We start from the raw sequence: 21,083 nt of genomic DNA on the forward strand, positions 1-21,083 counted from the left end.
TCAATGACCATCCTGCTCTATAACCTTTCTTTTCATACTCTCATGCTCAACACTGACCTTTATGTGGTAAGCGTATAACTCCAGTGAGTTCTTCGCTGCAATCATGTCCCTCTGCAGGTCAACCTCAGCCTTATACCTCTCCTGTACCATGTGATCAATCTCCTCTTGGCTAAGGTGTTATTTGTGATGGTAGGTTTGTTTTCCTTGCCAGTGCTTTTGACAACGTTGGCATCAATGTCGAAAAGTTACCTCCACCTGTTGTAGACCTCGGGGAGCAAGAGTTACACCCGTCAGCTCAAACCTCCCCAAGAGGTTGTTGTCCTTCATCATGGGTTTGCTTGGTAGGGGTGGTGGTGTTACATTTGAGTGGAGGTGCAATAACTCCACCAGCAGTTTCGATGCCTAGTGACAGGGGAACCACATCCAGTGGACATTCTCTGAGGTGTCACCCATGAGGACAGCAGCTTGGACTGCTGCACCACATGCCACAGCGTCATCTCAGTTGATGCTCTTATTCAGTTCTCTGCCATTAAAGAAATAGCACAAGAGCTTCTGGGTTTTGGGAATTCTTGTAGAGCGACCAACAAGGACAATTTCTTGGATCTTGCACTTCTCCATTTTGGCATCTTGTAGGGCTTTCTCAAATGGCTCAGAGTTGAGATACTCAAAGTGTGCCCTTGTAATGGAGGTGTAGAAGTCAACGCCCTTAAACACAGAGGGTCAGAGTCTCTCACAAAGCTGTACACAGTTCACTTACTGCTCTCTTATTTTGACTGACATCCCATTTGTTTTCTTTTATATTTCTCTATAAAGCTATAAAGCTAAATCAAAGTCCTTCTGCAGTGTTTCTGTTTTGTGTGTCTACTCACATAAAGAAGAAATTAACGGCTCACAATGACTCATCTTAAATGCTATTGTTGGTTGTTATTTACATTTACAGTCTGTGCATAGTAAAACATGATATATAGGACTTTTAGATTGTATCGGAGTTTACATTTTTATCTGTCCGATATCTGAACGAGTGATTTTTAACAATATCAGACCGATACCGAGTAATTACTGATAAAATATTTTAGTGGCAAAATTACAATTAAGAAAATTCTCACAGAAAAACATAATACTTTCTTCTATTCAAATAACAAACCACACACATTTGAGTGTTTTATAATTCTGAAGTTCGCTTCCAAGACATAATTTAGAACAGAACTGATGCATGAGTGAAATTTAATGTAATATTTAAGGGACCAAGATTAGGTTAAAGCCCAAGGATGTATCCTTCACCATTCATCATTGTCACATTAAGAAGTCTGCACTAATGTTTCTATTAATAACCTTTTACAAGATAAATCTACAACTTGATAATCAGTTGCTACTTACTTCCAGCGATAAGTATCCGGGCAGAGATCGAGTGGTTTTCTTTGTGTCAGCTTTCACCTCAGTGTTGTTTGTCCTGAAATTCATGCTTGAACTGACGCAGGGCCTTTATTTATAAGCAATAATCCAGAATAATCCAGCAATAATGCCCCTGGCTAGCAACACAACTTCACATGTTGAAAGTCAATCATCTCTGTTAAAAGGACTTGCTTTATTGCTGATTGAATGCATTGGTTTACAAACACAGACTACACGTTTGTGGATCACATGGAATGTTCCAAATGAAGACAGTGACAGTGAAGTAGCTAACAGGAAGTCTAAACATAATGTATCTCATTCAGTAGTGATTCACTTGGTACCAGAAGCTGTGGAAGGAAGACTTTAAAATGTACTAGGAGCACGTTTATACAAAAGAGGAATGTACATTGAATAATTAAGGTCATGATATTTTGTTTTTGTTGATGATTTAAAAGGCACATTCATGCCACGTCCTTAAAGGGACCATCCAGTCAAAACACTCCTCAGTGAGCATTTTCATAAACAAATGGAAACTCAGTGAAGGAAGTAATAGCTCTTTCTAGAGAAGGAAATGTTTTGTTGAACCACGTCTCCTCGACGTCTTCTTACTTCCTTTTTAGGAATCCATATAGCCTTATTGTTATTTTTAACATTGTATCTTAATTTGTTATCAGCACAGTAAACATTTCTTTGCTGTGTTTGTTGAGAAGACGCTCCGCGTGTTTCATACCAAGTCAAGAATTTGAAATGGGCTCCGAACCATTCACAGGCTATTATAATTTCTCAGAATCAAGCACACTGGACTGTATTATTTATATAACATGTAGTACTCTGTATTTCATCACTGGGTTTTGTTGCGATAAGGATGTCTGGATGTCACCTTTTAGGGCATGTATGCAGATACCAGTTAATTGCAAAGTAAATATTTTTTTAAGTAATGTACATAGTCATAGTTTGTAATGGCTCAGCCTAAACTCTATAGTCAATGACATGAACTGATAAAATCTTAAAGCTAGACAGACTCATTATAAATGCTGTCTCATGGTCCATCTTACAGCCATTTTTGGCACTGTGTGGAAAAAAGGGTATACAAACGAATCAAAAATCTATTGACATGAACAGTAGCAATTCATTAAGTACATATACATGAAAACATGCAAGCAGGCTTTGTTTATCAGCACACGACAAGTGATTTAAAATGTTAGTTGGTTATAGATATATATACGTATATATATTAAGTTTCTTGTACGTGTTACTCTTATGTTTCATATTTAACATTATGACTGAGGTGCTAGTAATAAGTTACATTCAGCATAAGTAAAATAATTCCTCCATTTGGTAGCAATTTAGAAAATAAAATAGATATCTCTGTTTATCCCAGGGCAACTGTGTTTTGAGGATCGTACGAGTGGACACTTTCCATTAATACCTGTGAAGAAAACACAGCGTAATTATATATTATATCACAGTGAAACGTGTCGATGGATCATTTAAGACACACAACTATTACAAGACCTACCTGTAATAATTCGGTTTGAAGGGGCCATTTTTATTGAGGCCCATGTACTTGGCCTGCTCGTCAGTCAGCTCTGTCAGGTGGGCGTCAAAGTTGGGCAGGTGCAAACTTGCCACGTATTCATCTGACAGAGAGAGAGAGAGAGAGATTGCAGTCCATATTTTCATAAATAGCTTTGCTAAAATCGTGTAATTCTAAGGTCAAGTCACAAGGTGGCCACAACGAGTATAATACAGGTGACTTTCCTTCATCTTGAACCTATTTGCATCAATCAGATCTTACCCATCTTCTTGGGCAGGAGATACACATCCTGTTTGTAACGACCCTCTGGAGCATTGAATAACTCAATCAGGGCCAGAGCCTACAGAGAACACACACACACACACACACACACACACACTGTAACACCTGGATATTAGAACTACATTTGACTTCAGAACAGATGGAAAACTGTCCTAAACTACCCGTAAAAGCAGGGTCAGATAGGGGATCGACAGCGGTGACAAATCTACTGACCTGAGTTGTGGCAGTGATGGACAACACAAACGTCGGCACTGTGGAGCAGCTCAAATTTAAAAGCCGACCCTGACGTGAGAAAAAAGAAAGAAATACAAGCATAAAAAAATGACACTGTACAACATAAACATTTAAGATGATGGTAAAATAATGCAGCACAGTGTGTACGGTCACTGTTGCACGAGTCCTTTTAATACTTTGATGTTTACTGAGGTTAAAGTGCTCCAAGAGAGAAATCTTAATATCAGGATTTTACCTGGAGTAAAACACCACAAATTTCCACGATAGTAAAATATAATAAAAACATTTTTATCCAATACAGCACAATACAACTTTATCAATAAAGCACTTTGAAAACAACACAGTTGGCCAAAGTGCTCTACACAGCAAACAATAAAAGACAGGAAAACAATATAAAACAGTAAAAACCCAACGTCTTAAACTGAGTTTAAAAGCCAAAGAGAAAAAATGTGTTGTAAGAGAGGACTTAAAAACAGGAAGTGAGTCTTCCTGTTCGTGGTGAGCAAAGGCAACCCCCAGTCCACAGTTTCCACTGAAAATGCGCGGTCACCTCTGAGTTTCCTCTTAGTCTTAGGGACGACTAACAGTGACTGATCTGCCGACCTGAGAGAGCGTGAGGGAGCGTGAGGGAGCGTGAGGGAGCATGAGGGAGCGTACGACTGAAGCAGGTCAGGCAGATACTGTGGGGGAAAGACCATGAAGACATTTAGTGTTGGTGGTGTTATTATATTTGGTCTTAGTGAACCTAAGCATCTTAGTAATGCTGCATCCTGGATGTGAAACTGGGCTCTAACATGCATTGCTGTCAAACCTGACTCAGGATTAGAATTAGAATTGGTCATTTTGGCACACACACCAATTAGTGACAGTGAATTTAACCCATCCTTATTACACACCAGTAGTAAACACACACATGTCATGACAGTGGAGTTCACTGATACCAACACTTAGTGGGTGCTTCTTAGTGTTTTCAGTCATACGCCAAACTGTTTACAGCTGTCTCACTTCACAATACACTGTCGCTCTGTCTGTCTGTCTTGACATAAAATGAATAATGTAATGACGAAACAGTCCAAATTCCAGGCAGACTTAATGGCCACTCCTATATGATCAGCAAACCCCATGCAGCTGCACTTACAGAGACTCAGCCACTCCCATCCGCCGTCACCATACCAAATACAATGACATGATAATCAGAATTAATGATCAGAATGGCTCCTGCAAATAATTTCCTGTGTGCAGCATGGGAATGTCGCAGAGCGACAGATCTAAAGACAGCGTCACGTGGAGTTGATAGTATTAATTAAGAGTAAAGGTACAGTACCTCTGCCAACAGGACAACCCTCTTTCCATCAGGCCAGATGATGTGGTCAACCTGAGAGCGAACCCTCTCCCAGGTCAGTTCAGGGCTGCGCAGACTCGCCTGCAGACAAAAACAGTCAGTCCTACACTTTGAATGTGAGAGGAGTGACTTTGTTCAACAGAGGTGGTCATATATGTCCATTTAAAAACAATGACTAAAGCATAAAGTGATATTAAGATGAACGGCATGACTCTCTCGATCTATAGTAGCAGCACATTTCAGTATATTCATTTGAATAAAGGGATCACCCAGCCTCTTCCCTCACAGATATAGGAACTGAATATTGCGCTTGTTTATTGCCATGGGAATAATGTTGTCGAGTCAAAGTTATGATTCATTTTTTAGTAGTTATATACAGTAAAGTAGCTGTGCAGAAGTCACAAAATAGACAGTTTTTTTCCTTTTCTTTTTGCTCTTAAAAAAAAACGAGCCAAGCGAACTTTAAACTGTGACGTATTTCCAAATTTCACAAATTCAATCCGATTTTAAACATTTTGAATGCTTTTTGCTCAGGTGTGTTTATATAATTGGTGAAAATTAAATTTTTTTTATCAGATTGTCTAGGTTGTGCTGAAAAAAAGGATATAAGACACTCTTACAGCCTGTATATACTGTACGTTTGAACATAGTAATGCAAAAAGCAGCCTAAATGCTCTGAGTTCTAAGGGTTAATTAAGAGAATGTTAAATAAAAAAAAGATGTCAATTGAAAGGCTTTATGATTTCTTTCTTTTTTTTCTGATACTGGTCTGCTCCTCAGCTGCAGAATTGAATAAAGCATTTCCATGTGCACATACTGCATATCTAAAATGCTCACACGTATACAGTTACATAGATTTATTACCACATCAATCTCAGTATTGGAATGTCCCATATTGCAGACAATGCAGCCATTCTTCATTCGGTCAAGTTGTTCCCTGGTAACAACATTCTTGTTGCCTGTATTTGGAAGGAAAAAAAAAAATGCTGAGTCACTGAAGGGGGAGAAATCCAGAGCATAAAAATCATGTCTGTTACAACAAAGAATGAAAAGTTGTGTTGTGAGCCTGAGCGCTCAAATGGACAACTTAAATGAGATGTGCATATGCATGCTGGAAAAAATTGCAATGGTCACAGCAGAAGTAATAGCAGTCACTGCAAGGTGCAGCATACCAGTGCAAGTTATCACCACGTCCATCTGCCGAATGACCTCACTAAGCTTGACCACTCTGAAGCCGTCCATGCTGTGTGGACACACAAGAAGAAAAGTCTTTTTTGTTTTAGTTGCACCAGCACTAACACAGTGTAAACACATGGTTTTGGTCACCTGCAACGCAGCTAATCTGACGCACAGCACAGTGACAGACATGCAACAGTGATGGCGTCGTGTCAGGTTATGGTTAGTGACTCACCAGGCCTGCAGGGCACAGATGGGGTCAATTTCAGTGATGCACACAATGGCTCCAAGGGCTTTTAGAGCAGTGCAGCAGCCCTTCCCAACCTACAGCAAACACAATGATACAGTCGTTTGTTAACATAATACATGCACACAAAAAAAAAAGAGAGTTGCTGCAGCACTGACAATACAATCAATTTATTTGAAGTATTATATCAAACAATTCTTCACCTCTCCATAACCACAAACAACGACTTGCTTGCCTCCAAACATTATATCTGTGGTCCTCTTCAAGCTGACGGACACAAACAAAATGACTCTTTAATTAAATACAAATCAAATACATACTTGTATATATAAACAAATGCATGTACAGCAAACGCAGCATGATTGCAAAATGGCCTTGCTCTTTGCTCACCCATCCAGGATGGATTCGCGGCAGCAGTAAAGGTTGTCAAATTTCTGCTTGGTGACTGAGTCATTCACATTCATGGCAGGGACACACAGCTTTCCTGCCTTTGACAATTGGTACAACCTGGGAGGACACACCGGGAAACATGTTCAGGCAGATATGCACACACACACACACACACACACATAACACCCAGACGTCCACTCACAGACTTGTGTGTGATCTTACACTTTCCAGAGCGCCTGGTTAATTGATTCCACCGAGAGCTGAACATGCACCGCTGCTGTGAGCTGTGGTCCAGCTCTGTCGTGTTTCTCAAATAGTCTCCAGCCAAATCAGGCCAGTGACCTTTTTAATATGTAGAGTCGGAGAGTGTATTCTAGAGATGTAACGATATGAAAATTTCATATCACGGTTATCGTGACCAAAATTATCACGGTTATCAATATTATCACGGTATTGTTAGATGTGTTCAAAATGTTCCAAAAGTACTGAACACACACACTGAAATCTTTTAACCAAGTTTTATTTAAAAAAAGATATTTTATATTATATGATTATTATTATCATTATTATTATTATTATTATTATTATTAATAATAATTATCATCTGACTGACTGACACACACACACACACACAGGTCCTCACTCTGTGTCGGATAATAATTAAGTAGCAGCGGTCGTACACAGCATAAAAATAAAATAAAAAAACACAGAAACAAACACATTTTGGTCTGCTACGGTACCTGTCGTCTGCACACTACTCGCTTTCGCGAGACAAACCATGACGTTTCCCACTATTCCGAAATCCCGTTTTTGTTGATTTACCCGCTGAAAAGTTGTGTGTGGTGGTCACGGAGATGGCTCATCATATTGGAAGTGCCTTCGCGCCGCGAAGTTCGCGGAGATTTTTTTTTTGCATTTTCTGCACAAGGATTGATTGTCTTCAATTATTTTACTCTCAACATCCTTTAAAAATACAAAATATGCCCAGATTTCTGATCTTACGGGGGGTAATCTCTGGAGCGCAGGTGGCTTCAGCCGTGTTGTCGCTGGACAGACAGTGCAAACTGCGCATGCGCGCCCGCTTGAGCGAGTGCCGTTCAGGTGCTGCTGCTTCTCCAGGAAATGAGCAGTATCACTGTGAGTTTTTCGGTAATCAGTTGCGGTAATCAATCACGGTTTTAACGATAATTAAAATTTGAAACGGTATGATAACCGTCGGGAATTTTACCGCGGTTTATCGTCATACCGGTAATCGTTACATCCCTAGTGTATTCATAATAACGTGATTCAAACAACTGCCTTTGAGACATTTTGTGCTCACACAGTATTTATTTTTCCTTGGAAACTGCTTTCTTGCTGCTCGGGTCTATTCAGAGGACAGAATAATGCAAACACTTCAAACGCGTTGGTATTTATTTTTTATAAGAAGCTGCTTTCATTGGGAACGGTGTTGCTTGATGCCCAAGTCTATTTAGAGGACAACAAAAAAATGCAAACAATTCAAAAGCATTGTAAAAGCACCTTAGTGTTTCAGGAGTGTGCTTTTGCTGAGGATAAAAATAAAAGCTGCAAAAATGTTAATATGTCAAGTGGAAAAATAGAAACACTATGTAAACAAATGTAATGATGGAAGAGTTGCATTATTTTGGCCATTTTATGTAGTTGACTTAAATTATTAAAGTCCCACAGCACAAAATGACTATCATTAAATTAAGGGGTTTGATCAATACTTCTAAATTATGATGAAATACTGGTACAATCTATATTACTGTCCATTATTGCTACCACAAGCTTTGGCACAAAAGGGAAAATAATGAATGCAGCATCTGAACTTTAATAGCACTAGTGGCCAAAAATCAGACTCATCAAATTTAAGCACCGTCTCACCTGTGCACCCCGGTGACACTCTCCTCGACTATGCCCCGCACTTTCTTGAAGACGCTGGGATACTTCTTGTACACCCAGTGGGTTAAGTCTCCGCCATCGTCCAGGATCTACGTGAAGTGAAATAAAAATGATCATCAGATACAGCTTAAAATGTGCAAAACTCGCTCTGTGAGGAATAGAAGAGAAAGATCTGAAAATCCCGGCATTAACAGACTGTTACCATGTTGGCCTGCCAGCCCTCAGTGTTGACACAACGATCGATGCACCACCAGAAGTCGTCCTCGGACTCACCCTTCCATGCAAACACAGGAACTCCTGTGAGGAACAAAACACACACCTAATGGATAAGATGGGCAGCAGAGAGGAGGACTGGCACAGTGGAAATTGGTTGCTGTTTAGTCTTAAATTGCATTAGGTTCCAAAAATCTAAAATACATGCAAAAACACCTTCTTTAAGACACTGTAGACAGACATTATTACGGCTGAAGTATTGAACATGAAAATGCTCTTTTTTTTTTGATTAGATTAAAGATTACACAGGATTGTCAGAAATATTTTTCTAATAATCTGATACAGAAATACAATATGTATTTTATAATTATTTTAATAATAATAATAATAATAATAATTATGATGTATGTATAATCCACAAACAAACTTAATCATACTTGATAGTGTTTATTTCAGCGTTTCGGACAAAAAAAACAGTCAAACTAAATCACAGGGAAATTCCAACCTTACCAATTTCTGCGAGCGCAGCAGCCACCTCGTTCTGAGTGGAGTAGATGTTACAGGCGGTCCAGCGACACTGGGCCCCGAGGGCCACCAGGGTTTCAAGCAGGACCTACAAGGGAACCACAGAATATACTCTCCTTAAGACAGTCACAGTGGGGACGCAGAGAACAGTTTAGAACAGTTTAGAACAGGAGAAGAGGACTTACTGCTGTCTGAGCAGTGATATGGGTACAGCCTACTATCTTCGCACCAGCTAGTGGCTTCTCTCCCTGGGCTCGCTTCCTCAAGGAGATCAGGGCAGACATATCTGGGGAGGAAGACATTTAAGCACAAGTTAGGGGAAGTTGAAAGAACATAAAGGTCACCATTTGTTTTGGCAGAGAGAGAGAGAACAGAGTGGAGTTAAGAGGAGTAAATAAGTAACAAGGGATGAATAGAGGTGAGAGAAAGAACTCCGATCATGTTTCCCAAATAATACTGTTCCGGCACGGGGTCATAAACTGCTATGAAATCAGGACGCACAGACCTTTTATCAAATAGTGTCTGAGCAGCAAAATAGATGCGATATGTGATACATATCTGGGAACAAAGTCAGTGCTGATGGCACACAGCTCTCTCTCTCTTGACTCTCTATATAGAAAAAGTGACTCCCCGAGAGACTACACTTGGCTCCATTAAAACCCACTGTGATCAAAGTGACCGGATCGTCAACGGCTCCTTTCCATTTCAATTCAGAGAAATGGAGAATTATTTGCAATGGCCAAGAATTCTACTACGCACCACAGAGTCCAGATATACCTTGTTCTGCTATCTCTATTTCCCGGCGGCCAAATTCAGCCTGCTTAATGTTCTTCACACAGAAGTCACTGCTGCCCAGAGTGTTGACCTGGGCTTTGTCCCGGGGGGAGGTCTCATCGTCGGAGCTGTCAGTGTAGGATGCAGCTGGGGAAGGGAGAACACGAGAGGTCACGATGGGGGAGAGGCATACAGAACAGTTCATTATGAAATGTATACTTCAAAATCACGATATCTCGGATCACTCTGTATTTGCCCACAGTGTGTGTTAATTGTACAATTGTGTACACGTGTACAGTATGTGCCGCATTTCTGAACCCGTGCACATACTTCATTTTCGGAGGTACATTCAGGTGTGCAGTACCTGAGCTATAGCTGTCTGTGGAGGACTGTGACATGGACCGTGAGAGCGAGCGGCGGCCTGCCTTGGTGGGGTACTTGCTGAATTCCTGTTTGTCCTCTGCATTTGCAAACTGGATCTAGAGACAAACAGAAGAAAAGCGGTGCACAATGTAATATAATATGATTTGGGGGGGTGAACAAGATGCACTACTGATACAAGTTTTAAACCTACTATAAAAACAGAGTTTTTCAATTGTTTTATAATTATTATATTGAGTGTTTTATCGCAGTTGGCATCCACAGTGTTGAATTACTGTCTTTTCTTCTCATCTTTCTTAAGCCTCTTTTTTCCCCCCTCTTCCTCCTAGTTCTCTACTTGTTCTCTACAGTTCTCTCGTGTGAACGCGGAGCATTCATGTTGCTGCCTTTATTGTGCACACGCCAGATCCAAGGCAGATGAGATTACTCTCCCTGGTTGCCATGGTTACTTGTATAGATCAAAGGTTAGTGGTTGTTAGTGGTGGTTTTAAATGGCAAATCCGACATCAAAACATGTGGTTCAACCAGGGATTGTGTGCTGTGACGTCTCGTGTAACCATGGCACAGAAAACATACCTCAAGGAATGAATGGGGAGCACAAAACAAAGGCATGTGAAATTCCCTGCTATGGTTGACACTAGAGAGGAACAGTTCATTTGAAAATCAGAATCATAAATACTTCAATTTGCTAATACACTATATGGACAAAAGTGTGTGACCACACCTGTTCAAGTACCGAATTCAGGTGTTTGAATCAGTCTTTAGACTCGGCCCCCTTATCTCCAATGAAGGACAATCTTGATGCTTCAGCATACCAAGACATTTTGGACAACGCTATGCTTTGTGGCAGCAGTTTAGGGAAGGTCCTTTTCTATTCCAACATGATTGTGCCCCAGTGCACAAAGCAAGGACTAGACACGGTTTGACAGGTTTAGTGTGAAAGACCTCGATTGGCCCGCACAGAGCCCTGACCTCAACCCCGTCGAGCACCTTTGGTATGAACTGGAACACAGATTGCGAGCCAGGCCTTCTCGTCAAACATCGGTGCCTGACCTCATAAATGCTCTACAGGATAAATGAGCACAAATGAACATAGATTACCTTTGTCCATGTAGTGGAGCAAAGGCTAGCATTTATTTTATTTTTGACTCTTCTATGCAAATTTTAAAAAATGGAGCTCATTACTCTGAAAACAGTTCTTATCTTTCTCATCCTTGCAAGTAAGAGCACATGATTAATTAAGGCCAGTTCTGCTATTTATTTTTATTATCATATCAGAATGTAGTTGTTATGGTTTAGGACAGGTGCAATAAACTGCAATATTCCATTTCTTTTTGCTGTGTGCTCTTTTTGTTTTTTGTACTGTATGTCCTTGTGTGCTGTTGTTTTTTGCTGTCTTCTGAGCAGCTGTTGTAGCACTTTTGTCCCTTTGTTTTGTTCCTCACAGGAGTTCCTGTGTTTGCATGGAAGGGTGAGTCCGAGGACGACTTCTGGTGGTGCATCGATCGTTGTGTCAATAAAGTATATTTGATTTGATCACTAGTCAATGTTACAATGGCCACATGTGTTAATGGTCTATCACATCCCAAAATTGAACTTTACCTGTAATTGTACTGCAATTATTATATTATCCCCGATATGCTCAAATCCTAGTTGCCACGGTGAGGATGGCATCTGCTCCATCCTTTAAAATTTGATGAAAAATTGTTTTGACAACTTGATGTAAGCCTCTTGTCCTCTTTTACCAGGTAACACAACATGAATATCAAGGCAGATCAACACAGGTGTTGGTTAACGTAAAGGTCTCAACACCATTGTTACACAAGTACAGATACAACAACGAGCCACTAATCATAAAATGAAATATTTAGGTAGATTACCCGAGTCACTTACAGTCACTCACATGTTGTTTAGGGGGGAAAAAAGGAAAGGAGTTATTTTTAGATGGCTGCTGCTCTGTTATTAACGCTTTGTGTAAATAACGCAGGCTTCAGGTGGTGGTGGAGTGGTTCATCATGTCAACTTACCACTTCAAAGAACCCAAGACAAAAAAAGGAAACAAGGCTTGACTATTGTCAGGACAACTAAGATGAAAAAGATAAAAGTATTGGGATCCATAAGGACGGAGTGCTGCAGAATTACAGGAACTAACGTCCAAGGTTAATTCTCTATAACTCCTCTACTGACTCATGTCACAACCACAAGTCGTGTTATTCAGATGCTGAATAAAGGGCAGGGAAACTTGGGATCATCTGACACATCCACTGAGCGTGGTTTGAACACCCTGTAGTAAACCAAGTGCTCCTGCAATAGACGGCAGTCAAGTGTTGTGGAGCAGTGTTTCAACATCTGCAAAGGTAGAGAAGTCAGAAACACTCATACATCAGGATATCAAGCAGATTGCGGTTACACCTGCCCATGTGAATAAGTGGGACTATGAGAAAGTGACTTTACTGAGAATCTTGGATGAGGTTATCAGGTCTGAAATTTATGATGCCCATTACATTTAATGTGGAACCTTGGTGTTGCGGGGAAAAAAAAAAGGCCTAATGTGATTAAGATGTTGAACAGAGGTCTCCCTCTCTCTGTCCGCTTTTTCATGAAAACATGTGGGTCTTGGCGACTTAGTGGCAAATGTGCTGGATCAAATACAAACTCAATTTGATATTGTGTCTCTTTCTCACAATAGTGTCATGTCACAACACAGCAAGTCACGTAAGCACGAGTGGTGAACTTTCAAAGTGCTTCTAGTTAATTTGGGAAGAATATGACCCATGTTCCTCTCTTCATCTGCACCTTTGCTCCTCATCACAGCCACAATGTGATGTTTTACATTATATTATTGGTGTTGAGATTTTGTAATTCTCAACAATTGGACTTACTTAGTGTGGTATACACAATTTTCTGCAGTAAGGAAGTGTGTAATCCTTAAATTTCAACAGTGATTGTTCACCTGATTAAAACACTGACACCCTTTCAGATGTCTTCATTCATTGTGACATTGACACGGGATTTCCTCATTCTCTTATTTTAGATGTCCATACGATGTGTTTGCAGTAATAACTCATGTGCAGGACAGCAGAGTTGACACAACACACAGCTGATAAACCCAGGGAAAACACGATTGCCAGACTTAGAGTGTAATTGCATATGCACTGTCAGGGCAGATGTCGGCCTTATGATTATAATACTAAAGAGTAATGACACATTACATTTATATATGATTTCCATGGCCAAATGTGCTAAGAAGATATATTCTGGGTGCAGGGTTACAGCAACGCATCCTTTAGTTACCTGGTTTTCATCACACACACGATAACAGAAGCTGAAACAGGCATAGTCGACTGCGATGCCATAACCACAGTAACTTTTTCAGTAACTATTATTCAGTATTCGTACCCTGATTCCCTCTCTCCATGAGCAGTGACACCTGGGCTTCGACAATCTACTGTGTCAGTCAAAAGAAACTCAAGAAGCTTGTGAGATAGTGTGAACTGAGGAGATCTCCGCATGTCTCTGTTTTCACAATGTGCAGTGTCTTCTAGCTCATGCACTTGCAAAATAGTACTTTTATGTTTACTTTGCATCAGTTTGGACTCCAGAGGATTCAGCAGAGGTTCGGCACAATCCTTTCTGCATTGTTTCTACACCAGAGACTTTTCTAAAAGGTAAGAAAAAAGATGAATCTCCTTATTCAGACTGCATTCAGTTTGTGCTACTCTTAAACACAATAAACCCAAAATCAGGTGAGCTGTGGGAACAAACCTGATATGAGATCTTCACAATAAGACATTCCAGTGGCTGTGTTTTGTTATAATGCAAAGAAACAGTCTTTATTTAACCATCTACAATCTAAAAGAAACTTGTGTCATATACCAACGGTAACTCCAACGAAACACAGTGTGTGTGGGATATGCAGCAGGTATCTTTTAAAAATAAGTGTGTTGGATGAGCTCCCAGTGGTGCATTAGACGAGAGGCGACTCACCCGGTCTCTCCCGTGCCCATGTTTGTGTGCCATAGCTGCCTGGTCTCTGCAGTTTGCCAGCCTACTTCCCTGTGCCTGTGTCCTCTGTGTGATGGTACTAGGTGTCTCTGATGCTATTATCCCAGAACACTCCCACCTATTATCTAGGTTTGTAATGGCCGGCCTGGAGAGAGAGAGTGAGTGAAAGACACCAAAACTCTCTCTCTCTCTCTTTCACACACACACCACTCTCTCTCTCTCTCTCTCTCTCTCTCTCTTTCACACACACACCACTCTCTCTCTCTCTCCCTCTCTCTTTCACACACACACCACTCTCTCTCGCTCTAGCTCGCTCTGACTCTCTCTGATTCTGCCCTTGACAACCAGCTGCTAAAGTCTATGTGTTTTAAACACAACTAGATCTATTCATTTATTCAACATAAAATAAAATAAAACAAAAATAAATACATGTATTTAAGTGCTGAGAGAGCAAATTGCCAACACTGAAATAATTAAATATGTGCACATACAATAAATAAATACAGAAACACACACACACACACACAAAATGCATTTGCTGCGGCTTCTCCTCTAGCCTATGTTCCTGATTTGGACACTAACTAAAAGGGGAGTGACAGGAGGAATTAAACCCTGCTTCCATTAGCCTCCTGCTGCATCAATAAGCGGCCATCGAGTCCCATCTTACTGCTAAAAATATCCTTTCTCTCTTAGTTAGCGGGCCAGGTCACAGACTTAAGCTGCGGAGTGTTGGTCAGCCAGCAGTGTTAAAGGGCTCAAAGGGGACCTGGCAACAAGACAACACTGATTACTTACCAGAAACCACTGGAGCTCAACAGCGCCACCTTGCATCCAACATATTGGTGTCATATTCATATTGGTGACATTCAACAAGTCAAAGAGAAAAACAGAAAAAAATTATCTAAAATATATTTGGATGCTAATTCAATAATGAAAAGGTCAAAAAGCCAATGTGATACACAGGCTTTGCAAAGGCTCAGCACAAACGTGCCAGCTTTAGGTGTTGTGACAAAAAACACACATTGCGCTAATCCATCCCCCAGGGCCACTGTACATGACCTTTAACAGAATATATACATTCTACATATTGAGAGTAAAACACACAGGTATACGACCTTGCTATCTACGGTATCAGCATTAATATCATTTAAGGTAAATATTAAGGTCAGAATGCCGATAACAAACAAAATACCACATTGGCACAACTCAAAGAAACAGCTGCAAAATGATCAAACTAGTCAGTGTGGATGTGTTATATTTCACAGTCTATGGTGACTTTACCCCCCAGTTAATATGGGTCATACCGTGAGGCAAACACACTACCCCGATTGTGTGTAGACTATGTTCAGACTTTAATAAACATGATAAAGAGTCATTTCTAAAAAGAGAGCATAAAAACCCACAGAAAAAAACTGCATCAAGATTATTTTGTCCACATAGTTTTGAAAATATGTTGAATCAACATTCAAATGAACTAGAAATACTAGATCTTGATTCTGTTTGGAAAATGAGCATCAGCTTCCAGCTCGTTCATACTCAGCTTCCCCGGGTCAGATAATACCAGACATCCCCATACCCTACACATACTTTGGCTTTACATTTGACATCTGAAGAGCTAAAGGCTATGATTACAAGAAAGACGTTCTTATCGTATAAGCTTGCAAACCTTAATCTAAATTTGTCATGGAGTTCTGCCACAATATGAACAAACAAAATGAGATAAAGATGAAAATAAGGACGGAGTACTTTTCAGATTCAATGTAAAGAGGCCAGTGGGATCAAATAAAAAAAAAAATATGATGATGCATGAACACTTTGCTGTGTGCGAGTCTCACTCGCAGGGGGGCGGTTGTGTAACCGCTGGATGGGTTCAAAGAGAGAGGAGGCTTAGTAGTTGTGTTCTTCGACTCAGTCGCCCACACACACACATTTAATATTCACATTTCATTTTGTTGCATTGATTGCTTTTGCTCCCTGCACCTCTGCACTGATTATGTGACAATGCAGTGTCCCCCAGACGCCCAGCTCTTCATTTTCATGTATGAACAGTTCAATTAAATCTTCTGGTCATTTGCGAGTGTTTTTGTTTTACTCATTAATGTGCTTCATGCAAACAGGTGGCTCAGCTTGACACCGGGCTCTCACATTTATTCATAACATACTGCTTTGTTTTCATACGCACCGTGAAAAATCCTCCCTTCCAATACGTTTTCAATCAGGCTCCCTGCGGCTGCTCACAGGCCGCACATTATTGCCTTGGCAGACAGGGGGTCTGAGATAATGTTCTCAAGACCGTGAGCCCTGCTGCTGGGAAAATAAATATTTTTGTTATCCTCAATATTCTGTCTCGTTCTTTTGGACATACTTTTGTATTAAAAAACAACAACTTTGCAGCAATATCAAAGCTGGCTACCTGGGGACACAGACATATGACTGTGTCTTACATAGTTACATATGACTAAAACAGACCACACAGATAAACGTAGGTGCATTTACTGAAGCATATTTTCAGCCTCTGTAGTTGTGTTACTCATCAGTCACAGATATAGTGTGCCGAGTGCTGATGATTCATTGTCTTCCGTTCACAACTCTGTGCTTTTGACCACAACTATTGTGATTCACAGTGGGTAGCTGTGTCCTTAGATTAGCAGGTGTATCAGTGCATATATAAGTATTTACTGCAGTATAAACTATGAAATAGTGGATCTGGTTTAAAGATTACATCAGTAGTACATTTGATAAAATAATAAAATATCTATCATTTTAAGACGCAACACATTGAAGGTCCAGTGCATAAGAATTAGTGACATCTAATGGTGAAACTGCAGAATGCAACAGGCTGAGGACTCCTCTGCTCACCCTTCCTTTTCATAAACACTATGGTGGCCTCATATTCCCGAAAGTATCGTGTAAACACTCTTCCACAACTCTCACCACTCGCTGACATTTCCAACAATTCATATCTGTTCAGGCTGCTGTAGAAACATGGCAGTGGCCTTTGTAAAGCAAAGCCCTCACAGCGCATACATATAAAAAGTTTATTCTAACAAACATACTTAGGGGTAGTATATTCAAGTTCTACCATTAAACCCTCATAAATGCAAGACACTGGACCTTTGTAACAAAATAAGGTATAATCGCAAATAAAAAGGCTTATTAACATTCATGTGTTAATTTACATGTCTATATTAATTTACTTATTGAGTAATGTGTCCTGTATGGATCGAGTTCTGGGTCCAAAAATCATGATGACATGTGGTGAACACAGACAAAGTGCATCTTGAGGGATTGAAAAATACCTCACCGGAGTTACCTTACTTAAATTTGACATAAAACTTGAAAATCATCACCTCTATAACGGCCTTCACCATGAGATTAAAAGAATTCAGATGAGTTAGAACGATAAGACAAACAAAAGTGACTTTTTCCTTCAGCACCTGAGCACATTAGTTCTGAGCGGAATAAAGAAACCTTTGACTAACCGCCTGCATCGGACAGCACGTTCCCAGCTGTTACACACAGTGTTGGAGCTGTAATCATATGAGCAGCCATCTCAGGGGAGTCTTTCAGTTGGATGATAGATCTCTGCTGTTGTTGAACAGCCAAGAAATGTGTCTGTTCGACCTTTCTACTCCAGGTGCACCTTGGGCTGCCAAAATGTTTCTCATGCTGTTCGTATTAGTAACAATAATGATGCCCCCACACACACAGTCGTGAACAGATTAATGAGTGACATCACGAAAACAACCGTAAGACCACTCGCTGCTGGCATGGTTAAGTGTTACAGATTACATTTCCACAACTAAAATATCCTCAAAGAATTTGTAGCTTTGACTGCAATTGAAATTCTTCAGACGGCACATAATTAAATACTTAGTGTGCAGTCCTGATCCCTAAGCTTGGGGTTGTTAGTACATTAATGTCACCACTTTGCAGAGATCTTGATCCAAAGTTTTAAGAGCTCAACGCGACTCTCTGTTAGGACTTGCCTACAGAATGTTGGCATGAAATAGATGTACTGATTAATTTAGCCAATTTAATGATCACATTGGCTGATAGTTATGTAACTAATTGGCCATTTATTACTTATTTACACATTTTTTTGTTAACCCTAACCCTAACCCCATTTTATTTGACAATGTTAGAGAGACAGACCACTCATGTCATCCCTGCTCCTCTTGTTGGGGTCCCTGCTCTATAATGATATGCCCAACATAAATGTGAGTATATCTGTGCAATTACAAGCTCAATGTGAATTATCTTGGTATCTAAAGAAAGACAACACTTGCGAGATTCCATCAGAAGAGTAAGCATCACTGTAGACGCCACAGTAAATGCAGAAGGAACAACATGTGGACATTAGCTATGCAAAGACTGATGCTGCTGAAGTGAAGCAGAAATTAGATGCCTAGGGCGTTCTCCAATTTTTGGCACAGTTCGGCACCATCTGTGCCATTTGAGATTTCTTAGGTGCCAAGGCAATTCTGTGTATCATTTGTTGCAATTAAAAAAAAAGAAAACTGGACAAATAAATAAATTGCCTCTCATGGCCATGAATGATGGTGATATTTGGCCAGACTTGACAAAAAATCACAAAATAAAAGCTATGATTCAAATATCACATGGTGTGAGACAGAAGTGTCCCATAGCTTGTATTTGTCTTCTAACTCAACAGAGTATTTGACTGACACAGCACATGTATGGTTTTACACTTAGCAGCTTGGTTTAGGATGGAGTGAACCCTCGGCAGGATGCCTGTAATACAGTATTAGACACGCTGCAGCATCTCATCACACAACAGTGTGCACTACAGCTCTCATGTATGCTCCTGCTTTAACCTTGGGCTGGATGGAACAAAGTGGTCCTTATGAATATGTGATTTCTAAACACTGCATACCAGCATGGATTTGTCCTCATCACATGTGGCTACACACACACACACACACGTCACATCTCTCTATACTTGTGAGGACACTAATAGATGTGACGTATCCCCTAGTGGCTGGGGAATGAAATACGTATAAGAATGTCCTACAAGTAAGAGGACGGGGCCTAGCTCCTATGTCTAACTATAACCATCTAAGTCCTGACCCTCAAAAAGCTCCTAAAATGTCCTCACAACGTGAAGATAAACTACTTACAATTGTGTTTTTTCAGCCAAATAAACACATATTAAGGTTTGCACAACTATTCTTGTTATGACTCTGCACTGACTTCTATTCATTTGCACAGCTTAACCCTTAACCAAAACCAGTTCATGTCTAACCCTAACCTCAACCTAACCACTTCACATGTTACCACTAACCTTCACCTCAGAATTAGGGTCATCACCTTATTAGGAGGCGTTCGCCCAATTGTCATGATATATCGTGTTTAGAATGGGAAAACGTCCCATAGAGTGTATACACACACACACACACACGCAGAGGCCGAGTGATGGCTGGCATCACCATGGTTCTTACCTTCTTGACGGTTTTCAGAGTGGGCACTGCGGTGAACGCTGCGGAAGGCATTTCCCCGACGTTCATATTTACATCGCTGCTGTTTTTGCTCACTGTCAACGCGGAATATTTCTCCGCGACGTTTTCTGTCTCTTTGACATATTTGGTGGCTTGTTTAACCTCCGTCTTGCCGTCCACAACCGAGTCGGTCATTGCATCCAGGTGATGATGCCTGTACAGTCGCCGAGCCGAGCCGAGCCGCCGGTTGCGAGTGGACTTCACACTAGCTTGTTTCTGTAACCTTCGCGACTTAAAACGACGCCACGGCACTTCCGCTCGATCTTGAAGTGGGGGGCACAAAAATGAGCCGCTATCCACAGAGATGGAGGTGTGTCGGTGTCCTCGTCCTCACTGTCAGAAGAGCAGTTAGAGCACTTGTTTCGATGCTCCGGCTCTTCTGTCATCCACAGCCAGCAACATCCACAGGAGGCGGAGCGATCACTTGACTGTCACCTGAAAAGTGTGCAGGGGGGGGGCGGCCACTGATCATCCACTCAGAGCCGGTGGTGGAGAGGAAAACAGACAACGAGTCCTTTTACTTGTTCTTTAATATTGCAAACGAATAATATAAGGTGTATTACTTGCTTACTTACTGTTTTGCCAGAGAACTAACTTGGACCTGTCGTTTTAACTGTTGTCCTTGCTCACAGTAACCTCCTCGCAGGCTGCGCTTAAGTCCCGCCTTCTTCGCTGTGAGTGGCTGATTTGCGCACGGACGTCAGAATCCGCAGCGTCTGATTGGTGGAACTTGCTGGGACAGTATTTAAGCTGGGGGAGGTTATATTCAAAGCAAAGGCTCCATTTTGTCCTAGAGCATAAACAACATTAAGTTAATTCATTATTATATATATGTACACATATACGAATATATGTATATGTTTGTATATGTACATGTATATATACATATATGCATATATACAGTAACTACACTTGTTGGACACGATGAAGTCCAAGACCTTGGCTTGAGGAAATTTTCTATATCTGGACCTCTGGGGATTTTAATTTACTATATCCTCACCGACCACTGTATTACCTGTTCCACTGCTCATATCTAGGGTTTACAGTGAAAAGTATCCAGAGCCAGTTCTAAGCAAAAATGCCTGGTTGATTCCATAGGTAAGAAGAGAATAGCCTTAGAATGCACAATGCATCCAAACATGTCTCTTCTGCTAGAATAAT

The 21,083-nt window shown here is 40.6% G+C and overlaps 2 protein-coding genes across 4 annotated transcripts; both read right to left on the minus strand.

The window, feature by feature from the left end:
* hspa1b (heat shock protein family A (Hsp70) member 1B) lies at window positions 1–1,461 on the minus strand. Its single transcript, XM_058642207.1, is given in 7 exon segments — window positions 1–176; window positions 179–242; window positions 244–331; window positions 333–429; window positions 432–735; window positions 737–805; window positions 1,378–1,461. Coding segments are annotated over 7 exon segments (882 nt in total).
* A 103-nt stretch (window positions 1,462–1,564) lies between these two features.
* On the minus strand, window positions 1,565–20,493 carry ahcyl1 (adenosylhomocysteinase-like 1). 3 transcript variants are annotated; one of them, XM_058643924.1, is made up of 17 exons: window positions 19,866–20,491; window positions 10,382–10,496; window positions 10,021–10,164; window positions 9,429–9,529; window positions 9,229–9,331; window positions 8,708–8,802; window positions 8,488–8,594; window positions 6,601–6,717; window positions 6,414–6,477; window positions 6,199–6,287; window positions 5,960–6,030; window positions 5,652–5,746; window positions 4,770–4,868; window positions 3,425–3,493; window positions 3,191–3,269; window positions 2,912–3,032; window positions 1,565–2,821 (listed from the first exon to the last, which is right to left on the minus strand). In XM_058643924.1, exons 1-17 carry the CDS (start codon window positions 20,055–20,057, stop codon window positions 2,815–2,817), a joined length of 1,668 nt encoding a protein of 555 aa, XP_058499907.1. In that variant the 5' UTR covers window positions 20,058–20,491; the 3' UTR covers window positions 1,565–2,814. The 3 variants fall into 3 exon arrangements, with proteins under 3 accessions (XP_058499907.1, XP_058499909.1, XP_058499908.1); XM_058643926.1 differs by lacking the exon at window positions 19,866–20,491 and adding an exon at window positions 14,386–14,531; XM_058643925.1 differs by lacking the exon at window positions 1,565–2,821 and having other exon boundaries at window positions 2,908–3,032; window positions 19,866–20,493.
* Window positions 20,494–21,083: the final 590 nt, after the last annotated feature.

Source organism: Solea solea, chromosome 11 (assembly GCF_958295425.1).
Source record: "Solea solea chromosome 11, fSolSol10.1, whole genome shotgun sequence".
NCBI lineage: Eukaryota > Metazoa > Chordata > Actinopteri > Pleuronectiformes > Soleidae > Solea > Solea solea.